This window comes from Berkeleyomyces rouxiae (assembly GCF_048999995.1).
Source record: "Berkeleyomyces rouxiae strain 22BRR77 chromosome Unknown BrBRR77_ptg000004l, whole genome shotgun sequence".
NCBI classification, from domain to species: domain Eukaryota; kingdom Fungi; phylum Ascomycota; class Sordariomycetes; order Microascales; family Ceratocystidaceae; genus Berkeleyomyces; species Berkeleyomyces rouxiae.
In genome coordinates this window covers 2,427,912-2,455,158 of record NW_027396494.1, presented here as the reverse complement: position 1 = coordinate 2,455,158, position 27,247 = coordinate 2,427,912, and the positions used below count along the sequence as shown (strand labels likewise).

Here is a 27,247-nt window from a genome sequence, read left to right as displayed (position 1 = left end):
GAGATTTGGAAAAAGGGTTACTGGCCCATGTTTTGATATCGCTCAGAAGTTCCTTCCTAGTCCCTGGCAAGCAGACTGCATTATGTCTTTCGTCGTGAGAGTCGAATGATGCTTCATTTGCAATAGGGAGGGTATCCAGAACGGTTTTGAGACAGAGTTCGTGAAGAAGATTACTAAACCAATGATTTGTTAGAATTGACTGGGAAAAGTGGGAGGAGCACCTTACGTTTGATGAACTTGGAAAATATGAGAGATAGTTTCATTGTATTTCTGAATGTCCCCGATAAGTCCATTCACCTCCTCACGCTGAAATGGCCATTTCAATGCGCGAGGACTTAGTTTTCTCCGTTTGGCCTTATGCTTGGGCCCAGGATGTTGGTCTAGTTCTTTGGGCTCAAGCTTTTGCTCTAGCTCCTTGAGCTTTGTGTGACTCTGCTTGAGAACAACATCCAGACTCTTGGACTGTTTGAGCTCTTGTCCTTCTGGCTTCTCTAACAAAAGTCGAACTTCTTCGGCGACATTTTTAAAAGCTTCAACTGCCTCCTTTAGTTCATTGATTTCAGTGGCAGAGTTTTTGACAGCTCTACCGTAATCTAGGCAAAGCGAGCCAAGTTTGGCAGTCAACTCAACAATTGTGATGACAGTGGTAGCAGCGCCTAGCACCTCCATTCTAGAAACGGCAGGGGTGTGTGAGGTATCAGTCTCCGGTTGACGGCGGCGATATCAGGTTGAGGATGCGTTTCGTGGGCATGAAATGATGGAGGTGAGCTGCTGTCGAGAGTTAACTCTTATTCAATTCTCTTTGTGGAGGAAATGCATGGTGAGCTGAGGGGAGATTAGAGAGAGCTTTGGAGAATCGAACTCATCCCACTGTATGCGGGCGAAATGCATGCTGCCCAACGGCCACGTGATTGACCTTGCATACAACCTTAACAGAAAGCGAGGGACTTCATTTTGATGACGAAAATATTAGCCAAAGCAAGGTTTCGAATGAAGGGAAGACTGATGATGGAATTTTCAAGATCTCCAATACTCGTGGAAGACTTTTCTTCTTGCCGTCCCCATCAGCCTCAAACAGAAGTTACACAAGAAATATTTATATCACGCGAGAAAAGGCAACTGCCATTCAAGTCTAGTGACAGAACACGACATTCCAACAAGAAAAAAACTATTGCGACTATTCGTTCTTCAACATTCAGCCACTGGTATGTAACCAGAAGGAAATAATACGTCGTTACTACAAAAGGCCCTAGGTCATGATTATCGCTGCCACGCAGGTTGATGTGAAAAAGAGCGAAGAAATATCTCAAAACGAAAGAAAGTGAACCAGGACTTCATAACTTACCGCCATGCTGAAATGAGAGAAATAGCAGTAGCAGGAGCATATCGTTGATCTCTTGAAATCCTCGGAAAACGGGGTTTTTACCTTTGAGGTCAGTCTCTCCCTCAAGCCTTTGCTGAGGGTCTCACAAGGACAGCAACAAGATCCCAATATTGCTGCCATTCCCGTCTTTTCAACACGACAACGAGCTGCGAAGCCCGAGTCCGCTTTTTATCAACTTTTAGGGATCTCCTCGCCGTTGACTTGCCTCATTTTCACGACACCGTCCCCGCATTCGCCGGGCCTTCATCGCCGCCACACACACAGCAACTACGCGGCGTGCCAAGCGGAGCACGCTAAATCCCCGCCTGACAAGCAATCCGGCGTCGTTTGATCTTAGTGATTCCGGTAGACGTGAAATATAGTCAGGTCAAGTCAAGTCGAGTCGTTACACACACCTGTTGGTAGACAGAAGAAGACTCCATGTCATCCGTAGACGTGTAACTCGATCCCAGAGAAGCTAGGACTGACAGAAAGATTCGTTAAAAAGCTCCTCCCTACAGTCAAAGGATGCAAGCAGCTCCTCAAGAGATTGAAGAGGATGAGAGAGGACTGACCAACCGCGCTGACGTTTCTTTTGAGCTCGAAGTTCTCCTGGCTTCTACACTGGACCTTGAAAAGTTGGAGAAGAGGGATGCCTGAGGTCGATGCGCATTTGCAATCACTGACGGCCTGGAAGTTTTGTTGAAAGATGACGTCATCCAGCTGCTCCTGTGCAGAACTAAAACGCATTCGTTGACCGGCAGAATGTATGCATCTAAGTCTCTTGAAATCGGGGAATGATCTATCTCTAACTACGTACCTTGCGGTAAAAGTGCACGCTGCATAGCTCCCGCCAGAAACTCAAGGTTCTCAAATCTCATGATCGTGACCCTACCAGTCTTACTACCAAGTACCACAGTAGATCCATCTACTGATGAACGAAAGCCACGGAATGAAGCAGAGATCCACAAGATTGGAATGTTTTCCCACAAAATCCAGCACCGGTCTGGACTGATATTGAAGTCGCTGAAGCGCTGAATAAGAGACTGGGAAGCTGTCTGGCTGATGGATGATATGTTAGAAACATCCAGAACACCGCGATCAGTGGTGAGAAAGGCCCCCGAAGAGTCAAACTTGAGAGTTTGGGCCCCCTCCTCTAGTCTTTGAACATAGGTGCCATCATCGCTCCGCCAAAGCCGGACCGTTCCATCCCATGAGGCCGAGGCCACGAGCTGGCCGTCGGGTGAGAATGCCACAGAATTCACATAATCTGTGTGGCCCAGAAGCTCTTGAACACAAGTACCATCATCGCTCCGCCAAAGCCGGACCGTTTGATCCTCTGAGGCCGAGGCCACGAGTTGGCCGTCAGGTGAGAATGCCACGGAGCTCACATCATCTGTGTGGCCCCGAAGCTCTTGAACACAGGTGCTGTCATCTATTCGCCAGAGCCGGACCGTTCCATCCCATGAGGCCGAGGCCACGAGCTGGCCGTTGGGTGAGAATGCCACAGAATTCACATAACCTGTGTGGCCCCGAAGCTCTTGAACGCAAGTGCCATCATCGCTTCGCCAGAGCCGGACCGTTCCATCCCATGAGGCCGAGGCCACGAGTTGGCCGTCAGGTGAGAATGTCACGGAACTCACGAAATTTGTGTGGCCCCGAAGCTCTTGAACGTAAGTGCTATCATCGCTTCGCCAGAGCAGGACTGTTTGATCCTCTGAGGCCGAGGCCACGAGCTGGCCGTTGGGTGAGAATGCCACAGAATTCACATAACCTGCGTGGCCCCGAAGCTCTTGAACGCAAGTACCATCATCGCTTCGCCAGAGCCGGACCGTTCCATCCCATGAGGCCGAGGCCACGAGTTGGCCGTCAGGTGAAAAGGACACAGACTTGACCCAACTTGTGTGGCCGTTCAGCTCTTGGATACAGGTGCCATCATCGATTCGCCAGAGCCTGACTGTTTTATCATTTGAGGCCGAAGCCACGAGCCGGCTGTCAGGTGAAAAGGCTACAGCATTCACCCAATTTGTGTGGCCGTTCAGCTCTTGAACACAGGTGCCATCGTTGCCTTGCCAAAGCCGAACCGTTCCATCATGCGAAGCTGAGGCCACAAGCTGGCCGTCTGGTGAAAGGGCCACAGAACTCACACGATCAGTGTGGCCCTTGAGCTCTTGGATACAGGTGCCGTCATCGCTTCGCCAGAGCCTGACTGTTTTATCATCTGAGGCTGAAGCGACGAGCCTCCCGTCAGGTGAAAAGGCCACGGAGTTCACGAATCTAGTGTGACCTTCCAAGACCTGTTCACATCGGTCCCACTCATCATTTGTTCCAGGCTTCACCGATATCCATTTCGGAATTTTGTGTTCAAAGACTCGACGAACCAAACTATTTCTCGGGCTGAAGGCAAGAACCGACGAATAAATCTGTAGAGGTGCACCAGTTATAGTTGGCAGGTTGGTTCGTATCATCCGTACCGCGTCTTGCAAAAAGGCTTGCAGATCCCGGCTTTCCTCTGGCTATATGCTGTTAGCTCATGGATCAAGTCTAGTCTATGATAGGGACTTACCTTGAGAATTGCTTGTAGAGTCCGCAGCATTTCGAGACTTACTGAAGCTCGTCCGATTAAGCTCATTACCTCTAACCAATGGAGAAAATTCTCCCGCAAGAACTGAAGAACATCACTGCTATCGTCGACGAGAACTTCCCCCTTTTGTAAATGGGTCACCCAGTAAAAACAGGCATATTGGAGCGCCAAGGGAATCTTGTCCTGTACAACTTCATTCTCAATTTCGGCGCACTTTGTTGCTGGAAGCACGAGCTGGCAAATGTCTTCACGCAAGTGTTTCTTCATAACACGAAGGCAGTTCTGAGCCAAGCTCCTGTGAGTTTCTTTTTCGTCCACCCAAAAGGGGGTTTCCCCTTGCTTTTCCGGATCGACTAGAAAATCACGGAAAGACAGATGGAATAGCCTCACTGGCAAATCATTCGCTGTTGGTACATCAAGGACTGAATGTAGCAGTTCAAGCTGGCCATCTACTTTCTTTTTGGGGAGGTCTAAAAGGTCTCCTAGTGCGGCAGTTGTCAGAGGACTTGCTAGAACCACAATTGGCCCAACAATCGCTTGAAACATTTCAATAACGACTGTCTTGCTTTTGCCCGTTCGACCTTTGATCAAATTGTTGAGAACGGGCAGATAGGTCGCGTCTAGTTGTGATGATTGACCATCTGCTTCAAAACTGAGAATCTGCTCAAGCAGGTCATCCGGATCACCCAAGCCTCGATCATTGATAAATCGGCAAATAGTAGCTGCAAAGATGAAGAGTGGTATAGCCTTTGTGGTAAGAGCCTCGACGCTTTGTGCTTTAGGCCAGTCAGGGGACAATTGTTTGTCGGAGGACACAAAACCATTGTACTCCGTCTTGATGTTGTCAAGCTCATGCTTCAAGAAAGTGGAAATATCACGTTCAACAAAGCTCGGTGAAATTTCATGAAGAACCAAGCCCTGGAATGTCCCCTTAACAGCACTGAAGCCGAGGCGAATGGGTAGGTCAGGTCGGCTAGTGATGAGCCACTTCAGCTTCATGTTTAGGTTTGTAATCTTTGCGCACGAAGAGAAAAGATTGATGATCAGCTTTATATCGTCATCATTGTCGCACTCGTCAAGGGCGTCAATGACAAACACGAGAAAGGGCCCCTTATGAGAATCAAGAGAAGTGTTGGTCAGTGGTTCCTTGATCAGTTCCTCAAACTGATCTCTTGGGCCCTTTCCCACAATACTTTCATCGCCAGCGACCACCGCGCGGATGCTCTGCGCGAAGTTGGGGTACTTTTGAGCAAGCTGAGTGGCGAGTGTCGTGACGAATCTTGTCAAGTTTCCGCGATCACCCTCGCCTCTTTTGAAAAAGAAGCTTGCACCAAGCTGGCCACACTTCGTAAAGTCATGGCAAATGGTCCGAGAAATGGTAGACTTTCCTGTGCCAGCCATGCCATTCAGCCAAAAGAGAGACTTGGAAGAAGAATCGCTGGCCCATGTTTTGATGTCGTCCAGGAGCTCAACTCGGGTTCCTGGCAGGCAGACAGCATTACGTGATTCTTCGTAAGAGTCGAATGAAACCCCGACTGCATGAGGAAGAGTATGCAGAACCGTTTTGAGGCATAGTTCCTGAAGAAAATCACTGAACCACTGGGTTGTTAGATTTGATTAAAAAGAGTGAGAGGAGCGCCTCACGTTTGGTAGACTTGGAGAATTTGAGAGATGGTTTCATTGTATCTCTGAATGTCTCGAATAAATCCCTTCACTTCCTCGCGCTGAAAAGGCCATTGCAATTCCCGAGTAAATGGTATTCTCCATTTTTTGGTAGACTTAGGCTGAAGCTTCAGGACAAGTGCCTGGAGTTTGGTATCGCTTTGTTTCAGAACTTGATCTAGACTCTTGGACTTTGCAAGTTCTTGTCCTTCTGGCTTTTTAAACAAGTCATGAACTCGTTCGGCAATATCTTTTAAAAATTCAATTTCTTCCTGTAGCTGGCCGATTTCAGCAGCGGAATTCTTGACAGCTCTACCGTAATCTAGGCAAAGCGAGCCAAGTTTGGCAGTCAACTCAATAATTGTGATGACAGTGGTAGCAGCGCCTAGCACCTCCATTCTAGAAACGGCAGGGGTGTGTGAGGTATCAGTCTCCGGTTGACGGCGGCGATATCAGGTTGAGGATGCGTTTCGTGGGCATGAAATGATGGAGGTGAGCTGTTGTCGAAAGTCAACTCTTCTTCGATTCTCTTTGGGGAGAAAATAAAAGTTGAACTGAGGGGGGATTAGAGAGAGTTTTGGAGAATCAGGCTCATCCCACTGTATGCGGGCGAAATGCATGCTGCCTAACAGCCACGCAATTGGATTGGCCTTGTATGCAACCTTGACAGAAAGCGAGGGGCTTCATTTTGTTGACGAAAATATTAGCCAAAGCAATAGTTGGAATGAGTGGGAGACTGATGATGGAATTTCCAAGATCTCCAGTACTCGTTGAAGACTTTTCTTCTTGCCGCCCTAATCAGCTTCAAACAGAAGTTACACAAGTATTTATACCGCATGACAAGAAGACAACTGCTCCATTTAGCAGTTACCACTCAAGTCAATTCACGGGAAATGATATTAGAGCTAGTTATGAAGAGAATCTTGCGACTGTTTGTTCCTCAACATCTACCTACTAGCATTTCACAAGAAGCATTTATCACGATGTTGCTACAGAAGGCAGCGTTCAATGATTCTCACTGCCACGCAAGTTGATGTGAAAAAAAGTGAGAAGTCCCTAAAAAGGGCAGGAGCGAGATGTGATTTTATAACTGTCCGTTATGTTGAAATAAAGGAAACCGTGGTAGCAGGGGCACATTGATCTTTTGAAGCCTCCAGCAAAGGGGTTGGGGAGACGACGATGATAATCTTTGGCAACCTATCTCTTCAAGAGACGTTACCTTTGCGCCAGTCCATCCAATCTATCCTTTTTTTCGTTATAAACTTTAACTTGCCGCTAGCCAAACCTTATCTGCAATTCAAGAAACCCGCGTAGCCTGGAGTTATCTAGTTGTTGAGTAGCAGTGCAACACAGTGCATACCGGATCCACACTGTACAGGCATCCCCCTGGATAGATGTCTTGCCTCAGAGTTCCTCCGTGTCGCGGGCTTAGGAAACCTCGGTCTTGCGCCAGATTCCGCTCGCTCTGGTTATTATTCCGGTCTTGGCCTGTGTTCTTTTTCAACACATACATTTTGCTGCTCTTCTTCCACGTCCTTCTTTTCCCCTGCTAAGGCCAAGAATTTGCCGATCCTCAGCCCTATATGTCCGGAACGTGAACGTTGACAAGTTCCCCTGTAGCTTGCTTAAAGAAGCCAGCCTTGGGCAAGAATATCCAGATCCCCATCCTCATAATAAGCCCTGCCACTTGGCGATCTCCAACAATGGGGCTGACGCAGAATCTGCCCATGCTGCCGGTTGTGCTGATGTGCATGTTTGCCTATCTCATGCTGCCCTTCTTCTTCACCAACAGCCCGGCTCAAGACTTTCGCTACAGCCAAGACCGCGGCCGCGACGAGCCCGAAGCCCCGCCGGATTTTTCTATCAACGGCATTCCCGTCCGGCGCATCAGTTACGACTGGTCGACGGCCCTGCGCTACTTCCCCGTCGATTCGTACGCTGCGCCGCCGCCCGGGCCTGCCAAGGCCTTCCCCCGCGTGCAGTTTGAGTTTCCGGACGACAAGCCTGCTGCCAAGGCGCGCAAAACGAACGCCAAGCGCCGCGATAGCGTGCGCTCCGTGTTCAAGCGCGACTGGGCTCTGTACCGTCGCTACGCCTGGATGCAGGACGAGCTTAAGCCCGTGGCCGGCAAGCCAAAGAACCCGTTTGGCGGCTGGGCCGCGACGGCAATCGACTCGCTAGACTCGCTGTGGATTATGGGGCTCAAGACAGAGTTCAGCGAGGCTGTTCGAGATGTTGCCCAGATCGACTGGGCACGCACAAGGGCAATCAGCCTTAATCTATTTGAGACGACCATTCGCCACCTGGGTGGCCTGCTCTCGGCCCACATTCTCAGCGAAGACCCCGTATTGCTGGCCAAGGCCGTGGAGTTGGGCGACATGCTATACATTGCGTTCGACACACCCAACCACATCCCGTCATTCTGGCTGACGTTTGCCATGGCGCGGCAGGGCCGTCAAGTCGCCGGAGGCCGGGAGCCAGCGGCCGCCATCGGCACTCTAAGCATGGAGTTTTCGGAGCTGTCGCGACTCACTGGCGACAACAAGTACTATGATGCCATCGATCGCATCCGGCTCTTCTTCAAACGCACCCAGAGCCAGAGCCTGTTGCCCGGTATGTGGCCGCTACTGATTGACTTTCAGAATGAGAAAGTCGGCAACGGCATCTTCACTCTGAGCGGCGGCGCTGACTCCCTGTATGAGTATCTCCCCAAAATGGACCTACTCCTCGCAGGACGCGAGCCCACATGGCGTGAAATGGCTCTGTATTCGCTTGACACGGCGATGGCCAACCTCATCTTCCGGCCCATGACCACAGACCAGGCTGACGTGCTCTTCACCGGCCGCATCACCATTGACAAGGACGGTGTGTCTCAAATGCAGCACCAAAGTGAACACTTGTCATGCTTTGTTGGCGGCATGTTCCTCCTATCAGGCAAAATCTATAATCGCACCGACTATCTGGGGGCTGGCGAGCGCCTGGCCCAGGGCTGTGCCTGGGCTTACACGCAGTTCTCCACTGGCATTATGCCTGAGATCTTTGAGCTTCTCCCATGTCCCGCAAGCGAGTCGTATGCGCCCGACTTTGCCGCATGTGAATTCAACCCTGCAGCGCGGCTACACACCGAGGACGACAACAACGACGACCACTCCACCAAGGTCATGGTAGATCTGCCCGATAGCTTCACTGACGTGAACGATGCACGGTACATCATGCGGCCAGAAGCTATTGAGAGCCTCTTCTACGCGTATCGCATCACCGGCAAGGAGCAGTACCGCGACCAGGCCTGGGCCATGTGGACCGCAATTGAGAAGGCCACGCGCGTGCACTATGGCCACTCGGGCATCGCCAACGTCCACATGCAAAAGGGGGACAAAACTGCCTATCTGGACTCGATGGAGTCCTTTTGGTTTGCCGAGACGCTAAAGTACTTTTATCTGATCTTTGCCGAGCCGGACACCATGAGCCTCGATGACTACGTGTTCAACACTGAGGCCCATGCGTTCCCTCGTCCCAGTCCAAGTCTCGCTCCGGCTCCGGCCTCGTAGGCTATGTAGTTTATTGTATCCAACCCTGTTTATTTTGAAACTATTGCTTCGTCTTTCCTCCTTCGTCCCGCATATTGCGCCGACGAACATCATAGCGAAGATCTGATTAGCAACCCTAAGTCGTAAAATTGGGTCTAGACCCTTATCAATCGATAGCCTACCTTCTATATCCTAGAAGATCGGGGCTCAATCGGCTCTCACACAACCGGCGGGCCATATTATATAAGCCGCCTCTGGCTCTTCAAACGTCACCCAGGCGTCTTACTATTTAGCCTAAAGTCAACCAAGTTAAATCAACATCTCCATTTCACAGGCTATAGCCTCTTCCATCCGCCCAATTGACCGCTTGGATTACAGCCTTGGCTTCTTCTCCCAGTCCACCGACGCCTGTCGTCCACGAGTTTAGCGAATCAACTCCTCTCGCCGGGCCCGCAACCCAGGCCTTCCAAACCCTTATTCTGCCCTCCATGACCCTCCACACCTTCGCGCCGCGTGCCCTGCGCCTCTCGCGCTTCTACTCCCTACTCCTCTCCGTCCCACCCCTTCTCCATACCCGCCGCCTCTTCTCCTCCAACCACCACCCCCCCATGGCCCAGACGCACTACGACGTGCTCGCCGTGCCAACGACTGCGTCGCCAGTCGCCATCAAAAAGGCCTTTTACGCGCTATCCAAGACGTACCACCCGGACCTCAACCCCGACAACCCCAGCGCCAAAGCCCACTTCCAACGCATCTCCGAGGCCTATGCCGTGCTATCGGTGCCGGCCAAACGCAGCGCCTACGACCGCAGCACGCCTGCTGTGCACCAGCGCCGCCACGCCAGCCCCAGCCACACCGCGCCGCGCCGCAGCGGCTCGTACGCCTCGTCCAGCCCGGCTGGCGGCCGCCCTGCGTCTGGCCTGTCCAGCCGCCGCACGCCTTTTTTCCACGCCGGCGCGCAGTACGCCAAGCGGCAGGCTGCACACGGCGGGCCGGGCGCGTCTCACGCGTACTCGCAGACAGACACACGCGAGCACGCACAGAGCGCTGCGGGCCATGCCGACAGCCCCTCGGCGCACTATCGCTGGCCGGGCACCGGGCCGGGACCTGATCCGCTGCACTCGGTCGGACGAATGGCGCATTTTGATGCTGTGGCACATTTCCAGACGCACATGCGGCAGGAAGTGCTGCGCAATCACCGACGGGCGGTCAATGAGGCGCGCCAAAAGGACGTGGACCAGGCATCGTCTGGCTCCCGGTTTTTTCTCATCTTGGCCATGGTTGTTGGCGGAGTCGCCGTGGTGCCGGTGCTGATTCCCAGCACAGGCAAGTAGAGAGAAGGGGAAACAGACTAAAACGATAGACGGGCGTAGTAAAGCAGAAGATCTTGTATGGGATATGTGCCTGGGCACAAACAAAAAGGGACACAGACCCGACGGTTGACAGATATCAGCCTATAAGTGAATAGTATACAAGTACACCAGGCCTTAGCCACAGCGGCATTTTTCATATTTCAGCATCTATTATTACATATACAGCTACACATTACATGCAGATATCATCAGTTGAGTAGTGAAGCTATCAAGGCTTTGTTTGGCAGTGGTATATTTGTTTTGTCTCAGCTCCAGCTGATGGAACCTCAAGAAGAGTCAGTCCCGACCGTCATAGCCAAGGCCGATCGGAAGAGTATTCAGAGACGTTGTATCGGCAAATTCAAGCGGGCGGGGAAATCTACGAGGAGAAGGTGAACGAGGTGCCAATCTTGTGGGTAGCCTGGTCCAGCTTCTGGGTGTCAATGGAGGCACCCAGACCCAGGGTCACGCCGTCGCGGAGCAGGACGTTGTAGGACAGGGCAGCAATACCGCGGTCGTTGATCTTGGCCTGCAATTGGAGAACGGAGAGGGGTTAGCAGACAAGTAGACAGAGGTTCGAGACTCGATAGGCAACTCACCTTGGCGAACGAGACGGGGTCAATGCGGTACTTGGAGGCAATCTCCAGACCAACAGCAGAGCCGGTCTTGGAGTTCCACGAGGCCTTGCAGCCAGCCTCAACCTGAGAGTTGACCTTCTGGTAGAAAGAGGCCGAGAAGACGGACAGATTGTCGGTGGCGGTGATGGCAGCGCTGTAGGCGGGGGCGCTGTAGCCAACGGCGGCGTTGTACGAGGTGATGGCGGCCTTGCCAACGTCGTAGCCAGCCGAGGCACCAGCCAGGAAGCCCTCGTGGCCAACAACAGCGTCAATGGCGGCAGTAGGGCCGCTCAGCAGGTTGAAGAAGGCACGGCCGTGGAAGTTGGACTGCTTGAAGTACAGGTTGAGCTTGGCACCCTTCTTCTGCGAGGCGGGCAGGAAGGTGAAAAGACCCTCGGCCTTGAGGCCCTTGGCCAGAGTGTCGGACAGCTCAAGCTTGGTGTCGAGAGCGTTGGCGGTGTTCCAGGTCTGGGTCAGGGTCAGGCCTGGGGGAAGGGGTGTTAGTTGGTGGCTCTGGAGCAGTTGAAGGGTTGGTCCTTAGGAAACCAATTGCAGCTGATATTTCGTACCGGAGGGCTTGTCGGTGTATTTTCCCTCGAGCTATACAACAAGGTCCAGTCAGTAATCTGGCAGTGTTGAAACATGTCGAATCGAGGAGGCTACTTACAGCACCGTTGGTGACCTTCTCGTGAGAAGATTTGCCGGTGACCTTGAAGGCAACGTTGTTGGGGGTGTTGCTCTTGAACTCAAAGGTCGAGGCGGCGGCGTGGTAGAAATCCCGGTTGAGGAGCTGTTTTTGATTGTCAGCATTCGGTCAGACAAAGCGTTTCAGAGCCACGGGGCATTGATAGGGCGGGCTTGCTGGGCCAGCGTCTCGTGATGTCACTGGATGCTCTCAAAACTCTGCCGGAGTTGCAAGTTCCACCGCCTGCCTTGGCGGCCGGTCTCTGAGGGCCGAAGGCGGGCCAATTGGCGCGGCGAACGACCAGAAACCAGATTGAACCGAGAAACGACCCTAAGCAGAGCAAAGAACAATCATCACGGACAGGCCATCGGGAGCATCAGCAGCGACGCTGGCCAATAAGCCGAGGCTATGCAGCCCAAAAGGAAACAACGCACATCGTTGGCCGGCTTGGCGATATCGGTGAAGGCGGGAACAGCCATTGTGAATAATAGGCGGGATTGTGGTGGGTGAGAAACAAAGAAGAGAGAATGTGTGGTGGGCAAAGAGGAAAAGAAAGTCAAGGAGAGAAGTAAAAAGATTATGTATAAAGGACGCGAAAATTAAGAGAGGGTGGGAGCCTTGGCTGGAGAGGGGCGCCTTCTCGATCGGGGAAAAAATTGAGTTGTGAGCCACCTTCCCTTCCTGCAGCAACAAGCAACCACATGGCCCTGGATTTGGCTGTTACTTCGTCAACTGGAGCCCCCCTCCAATAAAGAGCGTGTAGTTTCCTTCATAGCACCATTGTAGCTTCCCCCTCTTCTCGAGTCCAAGCCCAACCATCGTGCGCAATTTGGTGGGCTGGGTTGGTACCTGAATCTGCGCCCAAACCTAAACCCGTGGCCTGGATTTCTGGTTGCTGATGCACCCAGGCGACCCTGGCCTGGTGCTACCCCTCCTAAAACCAAGAGAAACCAACCCAGCTAAAAAGACGTCAACCTGCTGCCATGTTGCGATTTTTGGCAGCCCAGATTACTCGGCGATGGGTCTATGCAGACGAGAAGAATACAAGTAAAGGCAATTTCCCAAACTGCAAGTAACTATATAAGTGCAATTGCTTGTTTTTGCACTGATCTTCTGATTCTCTTGCCCTTGTTGGGACTGTTTGATGGGGGGGCTCACGGACGACTGGATGTTTGATCTTTAGTCTTTAGGGTTAGCGCGTCCCATTCCTCGCTGCACCGCCAGTTGCCGCAGCGACTTGGGTCTTCGGCAGATTGCGGATATTCTTGGCTGTGTTCGCTTGAAGACAACCTCCCCCACTCTGGTTGCCCACATGGCTAAGCCCGTTCTTCCTAGTCGCCCACCGCGCCAGGCTTTTGCTAGGGGACGTGGTGTCAAACTATCGCTGTTAGGATCACTACAAAAGAGGCCAAGTTACCCAGTTAGCGTACAGCACAGTGGCCAAAAGAGAGCCCAGCGTACATAATGGAAGATAGTTTTGGGGAGAGGGCGAATAAATTAGTAAATCGTTACCCTTTCACTATCTACTCCTATTCTCTTCTATGCCCGAAGCCTTGCCTTTTATTCCCATGTCGTGAGATGTTGTGGGTCTTTACGGCACGTGATCAGATGTCACGTGCTACCCTTGTACCCTTATCTCAACTCAACAGAAAGAAGCCCTACCAAGTAAGCAAGTCCAAATGAGCGTTCGTCTTTTTGGCGCAGTGGTAGTTTGCACGCTTCGACACGTGGAGACTGTGCAGTTGTGCTAAGTGTCATAGTATATTCTGCCCGAAAGGGTAGCCGCCCCACTATGTGGGGCGCTGCCGGAACAACTATACTCGCATGTGGCGCAAGGCTCCACATGGGATAGGGAAATTGGAGATCAGAGCAACGCTATGTCGAACTTAACCCCTAATATATACTATGCGCATATTACCACATGACACTAAGCGACCACTCATCACTGATTAGGTAATAGACGTGGTCACGTGTGATTTCACGTGTCGGTCCTATGCGCAATCAGATACCCTGGGATTAGCAGGAGTGTAACCCTATCGGTGTCCAACCTTGCAGTACCTGTGAATAAGTCCGGGCGTCATCTGTTTATTCTGGATACTGAGCTTTGTCATGATCAAGCAAACCTTGACCTAGATACATAGAATTGCGCCCTTTCAATGGAATGTATGCTGTTGTTTTTGTCGCTATCCTGAACACCTTGAATCTTCCACATTGGGAAAAGGCGGCAGCTTGACATCCATGAATGTCTTGGCAGGGCCCGTATATGGAAACTCCGGGGTTTCTCAGAGCACATTAACGACAATGAATCGGAGGCGCCAGTCAATACCAGCAGGCCAATCCTCCCATGGCGCATGGGTGTTAGTCCGGTTCGTTGTCGTGCAGAACAAATATAAATTTGCGTGTTCTTGGACCGTAAGCCAAGTAGTTTTCTAGTTCTGATTACCGCATAGTTAGTTACTGTTCACATTCTGAAGATTATACACAGTTGTCAAATATCTTGTTCCTTACGTTACACAAAGAACCACCATCACCATGTCCGAAGCAAAGGCCCCAGGCCGCGTTTCTGGCCAGGCAAACGATCCTCTTTCACTCCCCCCGCATGCCCTTCCCTTCTCCGAGGTCATAGCAGAGCTCTCGACCGATGCTTCTGCTGGTCTCTCGGCGGAGGAATTAGGTATTCGGCAGGCTCGCCATGGTGCCAATGATCTCGAAGAGGAAAAGGGAGTCCAGCCCCTCGAAGTCCTCATTGCCCAGGTTGCCAATGCCATGACTATGGTGCTCCTTCTCGCCCTCGGCGTTTCGTTCGCAATCCAGGCCTGGATTGAGGGCAGCGTTCTCGCTGTCTTAATCCTTGTCAACGTCGTTGTCGGCTTTATGCAGGACCTCCAAGCTGCGCGGACTATTGCATCGCTCAAGTCGCTAAATAGCCCTACTGCAAGAGCTATCCGAGATGGGGTTTCCATTGTGGTGAAGGCAACAACTCTAGTGCCAGGGGACATCATCGAGCTCAAGACCGGTGATTCGGTTCCCGCTGATGCCAGACTGGTAACCGCCATTAACCTTGAAGCAGATGAAGCCCTTCTGACAGGAGAAAGTGTCCCAGTGCGCAAGGACCCTCTAGAGGTGTTTGACGAAGACACAGGTCCTGGCGATCGACGAAACGTCGTCTACTCATCAAGCATCATCACCAAGGGCCGCGGACAGGCTGTGGTCTTCGCCACTGGCATGTGCACCGAGATCGGTGCGATTGCGGCTGCTCTTAGAGATCAGGGCGGCGACAAGAGACAGCTCAAACGCAATGGCGATGGCGAGGCATTGATTGGTGCTTATGTCGAGTTCCTGTTCGGAAGAACCTGGGACTGGCTTGGCACTTTTCTAGGTGTCACTGTTGGTACCCCCCTACAACGCAAGCTGGCCAGACTATTTTTGTGTATCTTTGCCTTTGCGCTCCTATGCGGAATCACCGTTCTTGGTGCGAATAGCGTGAGTTTCCCTTTTTAACTGCCTCCTGGGTTCATGAGCTGACAATTACAGTTCCGGGCTCGTAATGACGTCATCATTTATGCCGTAGCAGTGGCTATTGGCACGCTCCCCGTTACGCTGATCTTGGTCTTGACGATAACTATGGCTGCTGGCACAAAGGCCATGGTTCAGAGAAACGTAGTTGTGCGGAATATGCGATCGCTGGAGGCACTCGGAGGTGTTACCAGTAAGCTCATTTGGCATTTGATGTTTATAGACGAGTAGTGACTGACTAGAACAGATATCTGCTCCGACAAAACGGGAACCTTAACGCAGGGCAAGATGGTCGCTAGAATGGCTTGGATCCCATATCGCGGGACTTACACTGTGGACACGTCCCAGGATCCCTTTAACCCTGAGGTTGGCCAGCTTACTTTTACAGAGCAGCAACCAAGTGACATGATGCAGAACGAGAAAAACGGCATCGCCATTAAAATCGAAAGCGAGATCCATCCTGCTTTAGATCAGTATCTCAAGGTTGCTGCTTTTGCAAATCTGGCAACGCTCCAAAAGTCACTGGACGATGGCGCATGGAAAGCAACTGGAGATCCAACTGAAATTGCCCTTCGCGTCTTTGCTGCACGCTTCGGCAAGATGGGCCTCGCCGATGATTGGATCCAACTGGCTGAGTTCCCCTTCGACTCGTCTATCAAGAGAATGTCCGTCGTATGCCACCACCAGCCCACTCAAGCGACTCACATCTTTACCAAGGGCGCCGTCGAGCGTGTCATTGACATATGTTCAACTGTCTCCTCTGTCAACGGCATTGTGCCTCTGACTGCAGCCCTCAAGGATGACATTCTTAGTAACATGGAAGCCTTGGCACGACGAGGCCTGCGTATTCTTGCCCTTGCGGGTGGCACTTGTGCCCAGTTTGTATCCGCCGAGGACGCGCGCCAAGGCCGTCTCCAGCGCGATGTATTTGAGAAGTCTCTGACTTTCCACGGACTTATCGGGATCTACGACCCTCCACGTCCAGAGTCTCGGCCGAGCGTTTTCAAGTGCCACCAGGCAGGGATTGGTGTCCACATGCTGACCGGCGACCATCCAGAAACAGCCCGCACAATTGCAATCGACGTAGGAATTCTACCGTCGCGCATGGAGCTTCTACGCGCTGATATCGCACGCAACATTGTCATGACCGCTCACGACTTTGACCGTCTGTCAGACACGGAGATCGATGCCCTCCCCGAACTCCCGCTTGTAGTTGCCCGATGCGCGCCCTCTACTAAGGTCCGAATGATCGATGCACTCCGCCGGCGTGGTCGCTATGTGGCAATGACGGGCGACGGCGTCAATGATTCCCCTAGCCTGAAACGTGCGGATGTCGGTATTGCCATGGGCCAAGGCGGTAGTGATGTTGCCAAGTCCGCATCGGATATTGTTCTCAGTGATGATAACTTCGCTAGCATTCTCAATGCTGTGGAAGAGGGACGTCGGATCTTTGATAATGTGCAAAAGTTCATGCTGCACGTTCTTGCTGCCAATGTTGCCTTTGTTTCAACGCTGTTGATTGGCTTGGCGTACAAGGATAACACAGGAACCTCCGTGTTCCAGATCACGCCTGTGGAAATTCTTTTCATGTTGCTAATTGCTGGAGCATTCAGCGAGACTGGCTTGGGCTTCGAGGCAGCATCGCCAGATATCCTGAAGAGACCTCCTCAGAGTGTAAGTGTTTGGCCCTGTATCAAAAAGGTTCAACTTGCTGACCACAAAATAGCTGAAATACGGTGTGTTCACCCCCGAGTTCCTTGCCGACCTCGCAGCCTACGGGATTTTGATGGCCATTTGCATACTCTCATCTTTCGTGGCCGTGATCTTCGGCATGTACGACGGGAACTTTGGCGTAGACTGTAACCGTCGGTATTCGACATCTTGTGACGGGGTTTTTCGCGCACGCTCGACATCTTACACTGTCATGATGTGGATGTTTCTCTTTTACTCTTGGCAGCTGGTTGATGCGCGGCGGTCGTTCCTCGATGGGTTTGTTCCAGACACTAAGGCATGGGCCCTCAGACTGTGGCGCAACCAGGTCCTTTTCTGGTCTGTCGTCGGTGGCTCTGTCCTTGTCCTTCCGACACTGTATATTCCGGGTCTTGATCGTACCGTCTTTCTTCATGAGGGCATCGACAAGGAATGGGGTGTTGTGTTTGGCGCTACCATTTTCTTCTTTGTTGGTGCCGAGGCGTGGAAATGGGCTAAGCGTGTCTATTTGAGGAGACGCGATCCCATGCTGGCCACGGATATTGACCTAACAGATCAAGACTTGGAGAAGATGGCGTTTGAGAGACTTATGAAGGGGGAAGAGCGTAACCAAGGCGCTGTATAAGGGATAGTGGGTAGTTCGTTGTGTTCGAGACCCAAGGGTCTAGACCCTAGAAGGGAGCAGATAACTTGATGAATTGGGGAAAACCTGTGCGACATGACACAAACCCAAGTTCAAGACGACACTTCAAACACAAGAACCGAACAACATAGGAGATAGTACCAAATTCAACTTTGAACTATTGCACCAAAAGCACCTAGATCATTTGAATAGCATTCCCAAACCAGCGAGGAAAGTAATAATGTGATGTGGGAAGTCTTATCGGCTGTTCTTTTGAGGAAGACGGCTATTCGACTAAATTGTTTTGTCCGCAGGTAGCTAGCTAACAGTGAACGGGCCTTCATCAACCATTACATATAGAGAGTGAAGTGTCAAAAATTTGTTCAATGCAACTAAAAAAAAGCTATTTATAAGATGTTCATTTATTGGGAATTTCTGCTCGCTGTGACGACCAACTCGGCTGAAATGTGGGACTCCCGGGTCGTAATGACGAAAGGAAAGATGAAAAGAACCAGAGTATTCATGACAATGTGTGTTAAATTCTTCTAGTCGATTATGCAACAGATTTCTCCAAGAATTCAGGGCGATGGAATTTCATAACCACTAGTGCTCTAGATTCTAGACGAAGAACAATACTGGTTCTAGAAGCTAATGAAGACTCGACGCGAAGTAAAGAGGGTAGTCAAAGTAGTGGAATGTCATACCACATGATCCAGCACTTATCCTTACTAACCTTGATGGGAGTGTAAGAGTGATCAAAGTGTTGATGATCAATTGGACCAAATAAAGCAGGCTCGCGAATAGCGATGGGCCCTTGGTCAGTTTGTAAAGTTTGTTTCGAGGCGTTACATACAAGATGTGAGGTTTTGATAGATGAAATCACCTGCATGCAAGACCCATCATGACTGCGCCATAGTCGAACTGTATTGTCCCAAGAGGCTGAGGCTAGAAGTGTGCCATCGGGAGAAAACACAACCCAAGTTAAAATGTTTGTGTGTCCCTTCAAGACTTGCAGACTTTGGTTCAATAAATCATCCAGGTCCGGTAGTCCGGGTATCCACTTTGGAATATCGTTTCCAAAGAATTGTCTACATAGACTCTCTTGAGGCGCAAAAACAAGCACAGAAGCGTAGATCTGAAGAGGAGTGACTTCAATTATTGGCAAGTTGGTTCGAATCAACAGCCAAGCGTCTTCCAAGAAGGCACACAGGTCCTTGTATTCCTTTGGCTGTACGATGTTAGCGCAATGTTTAATCCATACGTATTTGGTCATGAAAACTCACATTGAAAGCCATTTGCAAAGATTTAAGCACGCCAATACTTTCCAAAGCCCTTCCAATGAGACTCAATGCTTCTACCCAGTGGAAAAGGTGTTTTTTCAAGAACTCGTGAAAATCGCTACGCAGCTCACGAAGAACTTCCCCTTGGTGCATGTGTGTCGCCCAGTGCAGACAAGCATATTGTAATTGCGGTGGAAGATGACGTTTTATGGTCTCATCTTTAATAGAAGATCGACTAGTTCCAGGTAGCACAAGCTGGCAAATACCCATCCTAAGGTATTTGTTCATCACACTCAAGCAATTAATAGCTAGGGTTTGGTGAGCTTCTTTCTCATCTACCCAAAAGCAGTGTTTTCTTCGGTTCTCAGGATTGACCAGAAAGTCACGGAATGACAGATGCAAAAGCCTTACTGGCGATTCGCTCGATTGTGGGACGTTGAGAACTGAATGCAATAAGTCGAGTTGTTGGCCAATTATGTTCTTGGAAATGTTGAGAAGTTCTGCCAGTGTATTTGTTGAAACGGGACTTACAAGAACAACTATAGGACCAACAACATTCCGGAAACGTCGAATCTTTTCGTCCAGACGACTACCAGTTAAGTCCTTAATCATCCTATTCAAGACCTGCATATAGGTTGCATGTAGCTGTGATTCATGGCTTCCCATCTTGAAATCGACGACCTCTTTGAGCAGAGTGTTTGGAGAAGCGTAGTTTCGATCGTCGATAAACCGGCAAGTCGTGGCTGCAAAAATAAAGAGCGGGACGGCCCTTTTCAAAAGGACTTGGATATTCTGTTCCCCTGGCCAGTCTAGTGGCAGGTGTCGGTCATTAGGGACAGAAGCATTGTAATCGGTCATGATTCTGTCGAGCTCGTGTTCCAGGAAGATTTTGATGTCGTTCTCAATGATGTCAGGTGCTATTTCATGGAGAATTAAGTCCTGGAATGTGCCCTTCGCAGCATTGAAACCAAGACGGATGGGCAGTTCGGGCCTGCTCGTTATTAAGCATTTAAGCTTCAGCTTCATAGTTTTATCTTTAGCATAAGAGGAGAAGAGGTCAATGATGAGTCTGAAATCTTGATCGTCATCACACTCATCGAGAGCATCAATGACAAATACGAGCGAAATCGAAGGCATGCTTTGTGACTCGAGGGAAAATTTCCGGAGCGGTTGTTTGATTAGTAAGTCAACTTGATCTTCCATGCTTTTCAAAGAAATGTTCGGGGCGTTATGAATCGCGGTTTCAATGTAAGGCGCAATCTTCGGGTGCAAATCGGCGAGTTGAGCGGTGATGGATGTGATGAATCTTACCAGACTACTTCGGTCTGCCTCTCCTCTTTTGAAGAAAAAGCTTGAGCCAAGCTGACTAGTCTGAAGAAAGTGTTGGCAAAGAGTGCGCGAAATGGTAGACTTCCCCGTGCCAGCCATGCCATTAAGCCAGAAAAGGGTCTTTGAATCAGACTCATCTGCCCATTCCTTGATTTCTTGTAGAAGACCGACTCGGGTCTCCGCTAAGCAAGTCGGATTTCTTTTTTCGTCTTGGGAGTTAAACCATACTCCCGCTGCTACAGGAAGTGTACCGGGGATGGCACTGTGTACGGAGGCATATTGGTTATAGTGGTTGCGACTCATTTGCTCAACATTATCATCGACATTCTGAAGAACTTCTCTAAATTTTTAGATTCAATTAGCACTTATAGCTGTTGACGTTCTTCAGAACACCAAGAGGTGACGTACAATTGATGGACCTGCAGAATCTGAGTGATCAATCCATTGTTGTTCCGCAATTTCTCTGTAACTGCCTGGAAATCGCCTTGCTTGAATGGCCACTTGCATTCACGAAGCCCTCTTTTTTTCGGGATATTTATTGACAAGATGAGGTTCGAGATTTTTGATCAAGCCTTCCAGAAGAGAGCGGCTGTCTTCTAAAACGTCATAAAGATGCTGAGAGTTTTCGAGCTTCGACCTAATCGGACCATTCAATAAGACTTGAATTTTATTGCCGAATATGTCTAGACTTTTGACTTCTAGGTTTAAGTGCTTGATATCATCTTTCGCTCCTCTGACATCTTTCCCGTACTTGACACAAAGGGAGCCGATCTTTATCGAAAGCTAGGCGAGTGCAAACGCACTAGAAACACTGCCGAATGTTTCTAAAGCCATAGTCGCAATATGTGTGATATGGATATGGCTATTGTTTGAAAGAGGAATGATGTGTTTATGGAGAGATAGGTGACACCTAGGTTAGAAAGAGTAGCAAGGCAATAGGGAAGAGACGAAGAAGGCGAGATATAAAGGATAGCACATTTAGACACTTGCCCGCTACTTCTCAGCAGGTTTCACCTCAGCCCGGCTGAGGTGTGGCTCAGCCTCGCATGCAACAGTAGTCTACATCTTTATGCAACAGGGACAGACGACCGTGTCCTATTGGTGGGGGTCTCGTGAAGTTGCTACGTAGCTGCATGTTATCGTCACAATGAGACCAGGATCTAGACGATTATGAATAGGTGTGAATGGGCTCTTGGGGTAGAAAATAGGGGTAGATGTGTACTTGTAGGGCATCCTATTCCAGCCGATCCATGGCTCCGGTACCCAGCCTTGCATCAGGTGTTCAGATTGGTGATGAGAAGTGACGTTGATCTGTTACACCAGGCCACACACGAATGGATCACAACGGTGTATACCCGGTGAATAACCGTGGTGTACTGATTCAACCCAACATTGACGAAGTTAGGTAGTTCCACTTTTTTCTTGAAACAAAAACACTCTAGCCAAGGAGCATCTCCATAACTAGCACAAACAGCACGAGGTCAATGAAACCACAAAACAATTTGACTCGAGACATTTTCTACTCTACACCTGTAGTGACTCAACTGAAAAGCTTGAAATAGGAGGGAAGAAGTCCCTTTTACTCTATAATTTTTTAATTCCCCAGTCTGTCCTCAATTTTCACAGCTACATAATACCTTACGCAGCAGAGTCGTACTTAGCGTTGTGGATGGAAATAGAACGGCCAGAGGGATCGGTCTGCTTAGACCACTTGGGAGTCCAGCGCATAACAGTCGACGCGCAGGTCTGGGGGAACAGTTCGTCGAACATCATGCGGTACCAGTAGGCCTCCTTGGTGTCGGGAATGTCAGAGCCCCACTCGGGCTTGGGGTTCTTCATCATCTCGTCGGTGACCTGCAGCTCGGCATTGTCCTTGAGCGCGTCAATCCATCCGTATCCAACACCGTCCGAGAACTGCTCCTTCTGGCGCCAGAGGATGTCATCGGGCAGGTAGGGGTTCTCCTTGGTGTCAAAGGCCTTGCGCAGAATGTGCTTCTCAATCTTCTCCTTGTTGATCATCTTCTCCTTGGGATCAATGTTCATGCAAGTCTCCAGGAATTCCTTGTCCAGGAAGGGCACACGGGCCTCCAGACCCCAGGCAGAGGTGGACTTGTTGGCACGCAGGCAGTCAGCCAGGTGCAGGTTACGCACACGGCTGACGGTCTCCTCGTGGAAGGAGTTGGCATCGGGAGCGGCATGGAAGTAGAGGTAACCGCCAAAGATCTCGTCAGAGCCCTCGCCAGACAGAACCATCTTGATACCCATGGCCTTGATCTTGCGAGACAGGAGGTACATGGGGGTAGAGGCGCGAATGGTGGTGACATCGTAGGTCTCCAGGTGGTAAATGACGTCAGACAGGGCGTTGAGACCATCTTCAATGGTGAAGGTCATGACGTGGTGCTTGGTACCCAGGAACTTGGCAACCTTGAGGGCAGCCTCGTTGTCGGGAGATCCAGGCAGACCAATGGAGAAGGAGTTGAGCTGAGGCAAGTAGGTGACGGTGTCCAAGTGGTTCTCGTCGTCCATACCAACCAGACCCTCACCAGTGTCAGGGTTCTGGGCCTTCTCGGTCTTGTTGGCAAGAGCAGCCTCCTTCAGTCTCAGAGTCTCGCGCTGGGCAATGGAAGCAACCAGCGAAGAGTCCAGACCACCCGACAGCAAAACGCCGTAGGGGACCTCGGCCATGAGGCGCTTCCGCACCGACTTCTCGAGAGACTCGCGGATAGCGGTCAAATCAAGAGGAGTGGAGGGGACGCGAGAAGGCTCCCACCATGAGGGTTTGAAGTAGCGGGTGCGCTCGCCGGTCTCGGAGTCGAAAACGTGGCCGGGAGGGAAAGCCTCGATCTTATCGCAAACGGGGGCCAGCGACTTGAGTTCGGAAGCGAAGTAAACGGTCTCGGGTTCCTTTGAAGACCAACCCTGGTACAGGGTGGTAATACCAATGGGGTCGCGGGCAGCAATGATTCTGTCCTTCTTCTTGTCGTACAGGACGAAGGAGAACATGCCGTCGAGGTGGTTGGGGGCATCGACGCCATACTTTTCGTACTATCATAGAAAAGCGTAGTGTTAGGGGGTTCGGAACTGCCAGATGTGAGAAGCGACTTGGGCTTACCAGAGGAATGACAACCTCGCAGTCAGAGGCGGTCTTGAAATGGTACGAGTTGTGCAGGCTCTTGCGGATAGAGCGATGGTTGTAGATTTCACCGTTGACGGCGAGAATGATGGTGTCATCAGCGTTGGTCAGGGGCTGGGCGCCAGACTCGACGCCAACAATGGACAGACGCTCATGGCAGAGAACTGGAAAGGAGGAAAGTTAGAGACTACTACAAGAGGGGGGGGGTGTGACTTCGGGAACAACTTACTGGTGTTGTTGCAGGTGATGCTACCGCCTGGATAAGTGAGAATAAGTTAGCATTGTTGAATTGGAGTTTCCGGAAAGTGGTGCTGTCGCTCAACCACCCAATTCAACAGTTTTCAACGTCATCGATGCGCCAGTGGACCCAGAGTGAAAAATGCCCTGCGAAAAATACCCCCGCAAAAAAACAAAACAGGGGGCCGCTACGCTGGGCTGGCCCATTGTGACTCAAAACATGGGAGAATCAGTGGGAAAGAGAGTGTGTGTGCTTTCACGTGAAGCGACTTCGACAGAATAACAAGGGCGGAATAAACGGGCAGAGAATTTCGAGAGCGCGGAATAGGACTTACTCCAGTCGGGGCCACGATGGCGGATCCTAAGAGGTAACAGGTGTTAGTCAAGAGTTTAGATAACAGTGGGGTGGGTGGAATGGGAGTTCAGTTCGCATTGCCCGCGGGCGACAGAGAGAAAATTCGACTTACAGCTTGGAAAGCTTCAGCGCAGTGGGCTTGAAGGCCTGGACGTCAGGGTGACTAGAATAGGAAAACGAGGCGAGAGTCAGTCGAAGATTCTGTGATTATCACGACGGCGATTTTTTTTGTTTGGCGGAGTTTGTAGAATATGGCGGGGCACCCCTGAAGGCGTCGAGTCGCAAAGCAATGAAGCAGAGAACCGGATCCCAGAGCCAAAGCTGATGCGAAGCCAAACCGTCGAGAACAGCTGGATGGGGTCATCTCCAAGACAAAAAAAATCAAATTGTGTGCGTCAAACGTACCGGTGACACGCGAAAATGCCACACATTGTTTCTGAGGCGAGAAGATGGGAAGATGTGGCGCAAAGGTCGGATTAGGAAAGCGCGACAAATTTGTCGAAACGGCAAGAGCACGCGGAGATGGGATGAAAATGATACCGTCAAGAAGATATCGTGAAGAAGACCAACAATGTCAACCAAAACAAGAAGAATGTCTAGGAGAGAAAAAAAGATGTGACCAAACTAAAGAGATAGCGTGTGGTCTGCAGAGATGGTGGGGCTCTTTATATGTAGTTACTTGCACTTGTACCTATATGGATTGGGTGGCCAAGCAAGGCCAAAGCCGCCGGCGCCAGTTCAAATGCAGCTGGCTGGCTGCGGCTGAGAGTCATAGATAGCAAAGGTGGGACCGCAGGGCCAGAGAAAAGATAACCTGGCTCTGCGGCCTGCCGCCGATTGATTGCGCTGGGGGCGCCGGAGACTATCCACCAGCGTCTGTATAGTTATACAATGCAGCGAATCACGAACCCCTGGACCTAAGGCAAAATGCGAAACAAGACGCATGGAAGAGTCATAGATACATACATGTCGATGCATATAGCCATGGATGCAAGCACTAACACGACGATAATGGAGCTTGTCGATGAAAAGGGGAAATGCTCAGTTGCTATTCACTTAATTTCTACCTACAATGGTATTGTGGACTTTGTTTTGTGTCCAAATCTCGCAAGACTCTTTGCTTGTTCACTTGTAAAACCATACATGCACATTTAGTACCAGAGAAGAGCCCGATCTCGGCTTCCAGAAGAGTGTGCAAAACAGTCCATCTCATTGGCTGGATATGCCACGAAGACGAACAAAAATGAAAACCAAGCCCGGCATTTTTGAACCGATAAGAAACCTTGGTGTTGTACCAATTAGTTTCGTCTCCTTTCAAGAATAAATGCCTACTTTGTCTTATCAGACCCAGGCTGATCTATCCTCTGAAAATTTAATGGCCTGTGCCCTTCCTTTCGGCTTTGGCTGTGACGAGCTCTGTGTCACACCTGCATAGCAAAGTCATCGAGAAGCACCTTTCTAAGCACGGGGAAAGAATCACTATCAGTGGGAGTCATAAAGGATTTGGCAGTGTCCACGTCAACAATGGCGGTTTCTTAGAATCATGTGACCGTAAAAGATTGCAATAACGACCATTTCGAGGTCGTTTAACCCTAGATAGTCAAATTCAACCCTAAATGCTCTGAAAATCAATTTCCGAAAAAGACTATCTGATTTCCCTTAGGTACCTTTGCTTCACATCGTTTTGACATCTTCTCACTGGCATCTGGGAATAGCAATGCTAGTGCCTTAGAACACCCCTCAACAGCTCGAGATGAACTTTAAAGATGGCTTCTCAACCAACACTAAGTGCACAAAGATATTCCCATGACTACAGTTATACCTAGAACAGCGCTCTCGTTAACCTCGGCGCTTTTGAAAGAAGCTCCAGTTAGCCATCACCACCCCAGAAGGATAGTTGGCCCGTGATTCAAAGACAGTGGCTAGAATAGCACAGAGGTGGAGGTGTAATTAATCACCACGTCGCACAATTACAGACCGTGTAACCTTATCCGATTTTGAAGACCTTCACGTGACCCAAAAAGCCTCCCAATAGCATAGTGCGAACATGATTTGTCGCACTAGCCGCACCGTGTGTGCATATGTCATCCCATCCCCGATTTTACTGAAGGCGAAGGAAGGAACCCAGAGAACATCGCCAAAGTACAGGCAGTTGCTTTTCTTTCGCCACAGTTTCGCTTTGCCAACGAGGCTGCATTTTTATTTTCACAGTTCTCACGTCATACTGCCATTTTTTGGAGTAACAGCCTTTTCACGTCCTGCCCTTTCCACCCCGCCCTTACCCAAAACTCTTCCTCACCGGGTCCGACTACAAGCCTTTTCCAGAATCCATCGGGACAACATTTGCAGCCGACGCCGATTCCGACGCCGCCATCCATCCTCGAATTTCGCCATTTCTATCTGCGATTTAGCAGCCAGAAAGTCACCACCGTCCCCGTGTGCCTGCCCCCAAGGATCTCCCAAGCCGCAGACCAACTCAGCCTTGTGAGCCCAACACCAATCATGAGTCTGTGCCAGAATCGCTTGCAAGAAGAAAGGTAAGCTCTACCAGGCCGAGATGCTTCTAAAAGCCTGGAAACGCGAGTTCTGACATTTAGTTTGCGACATTGCTCTTTTGCCGCTTGATCAGAAAACAGTGGCGGAGAGATCACCCTTTCGGCTTCTATGCCCGGCCACAACGCAATGCCCAAGGGCAACTCGATATCAAGGTGTGGGAGTGCGGTATTCCTGGAAAGGAAAAGACAATTTGGGAGGGCGGTCTGTTCAAGCTGGTGATTACATTCCCTGAAGGTGAGTTTCCTGTGCAACGTAATGGGATGGGCTCTATTCCAGTTTGCTTCAAAGTCTCAAGTTAACATTGACTCTCCGGCGCAGAATATCCAACCAAGCCCCCCAAGTGTAAGCTTTTACCCATGCGACAGCTTTTCCACCAGCATCACTGGATGCGACAAGCGTCTAATCCCAGAAACTAACCATGATCTTCTTTGTCTCAGGCAAATTTGTCCCGCCTCTATTCCATCCCAACGTCTACCCTTCTGGCACCGTGTGCCTATCTATTCTCAACGAAGACGAAGCCTGGAAACCGGCCATTACCATGAAGCAAATTCTGCTGGGTATCCAGGATCTACTGAACGATCCGAACCCCGACTCGCCGGCGCAAGCGGAAGCCTACAATCTTTTTAGACGCGACAAGGGCGAGTACGAGAAGCGTGTCAAGCGTGTGGTCCGGGAAAACCCCGCGGCTTAAGCTATCATGTGGAGGACAGGGGGAGCAT

General features: G+C 50.5%; 9 protein-coding genes across 9 annotated transcripts; 4 read left to right on the top strand and 5 right to left on the bottom strand.

Annotated features, from left to right (window-relative positions):
- Positions 1-2,175: 2,175 nt before the first annotated feature.
- On the bottom strand, positions 2,176-3,959 carry BROUX77_004922 (uncharacterized protein; the record flags this gene model as incomplete). The annotated part of the gene is made up of 2 exons (XM_073749738.1): positions 2,176-3,879; positions 3,930-3,959. The coding sequence occupies 2 exons, from the start codon at positions 3,957-3,959 to the stop codon at positions 2,176-2,178; spliced, it is 1,734 nt and encodes a 577-aa protein (XP_073605379.1).
- Positions 3,960-4,417: 458 nt separating this feature from the next.
- BROUX77_004921 (uncharacterized protein) lies at positions 4,418-5,348 on the bottom strand (the record flags this gene model as incomplete). Its single annotated transcript, XM_073749737.1, has 2 exons — positions 4,418-4,429; positions 4,503-5,348. 2 exons carry the CDS (start codon positions 5,346-5,348, stop codon positions 4,418-4,420), a joined length of 858 nt encoding a protein of 285 aa, XP_073605378.1.
- Positions 5,349-5,587: 239 nt separating this feature from the next.
- On the bottom strand, positions 5,588-6,007 carry BROUX77_004920 (uncharacterized protein; the record flags this gene model as incomplete). The annotated part of the gene is made up of 1 exon (XM_073749736.1): positions 5,588-6,007. One exon carries the CDS (start codon positions 6,005-6,007, stop codon positions 5,588-5,590), a length of 420 nt encoding a protein of 139 aa, XP_073605377.1.
- A 1,305-nt stretch (positions 6,008-7,312) lies between these two features.
- On the top strand, positions 7,313-9,157 carry BROUX77_004919 (uncharacterized protein; the record flags this gene model as incomplete). The annotated part of the gene is made up of 1 exon (XM_073749735.1): positions 7,313-9,157. One exon carries the CDS (start codon positions 7,313-7,315, stop codon positions 9,155-9,157), a length of 1,845 nt encoding a protein of 614 aa, XP_073605376.1.
- A 467-nt stretch (positions 9,158-9,624) lies between these two features.
- On the top strand, positions 9,625-10,470 carry BROUX77_004918 (uncharacterized protein; the record flags this gene model as incomplete). Its single annotated transcript, XM_073749734.1, has 1 exon — positions 9,625-10,470. The coding sequence occupies one exon, from the start codon at positions 9,625-9,627 to the stop codon at positions 10,468-10,470; it is 846 nt and encodes a 281-aa protein (XP_073605375.1).
- A 397-nt stretch (positions 10,471-10,867) lies between these two features.
- Positions 10,868-12,269, bottom strand: BROUX77_004917 (uncharacterized protein; the record flags this gene model as incomplete). The annotated part of the gene is made up of 5 exons (XM_073749732.1): positions 10,868-11,017; positions 11,088-11,590; positions 11,675-11,705; positions 11,773-11,895; positions 12,225-12,269. 5 exons carry the CDS (start codon positions 12,267-12,269, stop codon positions 10,868-10,870), a joined length of 852 nt encoding a protein of 283 aa, XP_073605374.1.
- A 2,053-nt stretch (positions 12,270-14,322) lies between these two features.
- BROUX77_004916 (uncharacterized protein) lies at positions 14,323-17,641 on the top strand (the record flags this gene model as incomplete). Its single annotated transcript, XM_073749731.1, has 4 exons — positions 14,323-15,273; positions 15,325-15,499; positions 15,554-16,980; positions 17,033-17,641. 4 exons carry the CDS (start codon positions 14,323-14,325, stop codon positions 17,639-17,641), a joined length of 3,162 nt encoding a protein of 1,053 aa, XP_073605373.1.
- A 4,244-nt stretch (positions 17,642-21,885) lies between these two features.
- Positions 21,886-24,403, bottom strand: BROUX77_004915 (uncharacterized protein; the record flags this gene model as incomplete). The annotated part of the gene is made up of 6 exons (XM_073749730.1): positions 21,886-23,292; positions 23,360-23,544; positions 23,610-23,636; positions 23,953-23,978; positions 24,085-24,135; positions 24,378-24,403. The coding sequence occupies 6 exons, from the start codon at positions 24,401-24,403 to the stop codon at positions 21,886-21,888; spliced, it is 1,722 nt and encodes a 573-aa protein (XP_073605372.1).
- A 2,071-nt stretch (positions 24,404-26,474) lies between these two features.
- BROUX77_004914 (uncharacterized protein) lies at positions 26,475-27,219 on the top strand (the record flags this gene model as incomplete). Its single annotated transcript, XM_073749729.1, has 4 exons — positions 26,475-26,509; positions 26,602-26,762; positions 26,847-26,870; positions 26,966-27,219. The coding sequence occupies 4 exons, from the start codon at positions 26,475-26,477 to the stop codon at positions 27,217-27,219; spliced, it is 474 nt and encodes a 157-aa protein (XP_073605371.1).
- Between the last annotated feature and the right edge of the window lie 28 nt (positions 27,220-27,247).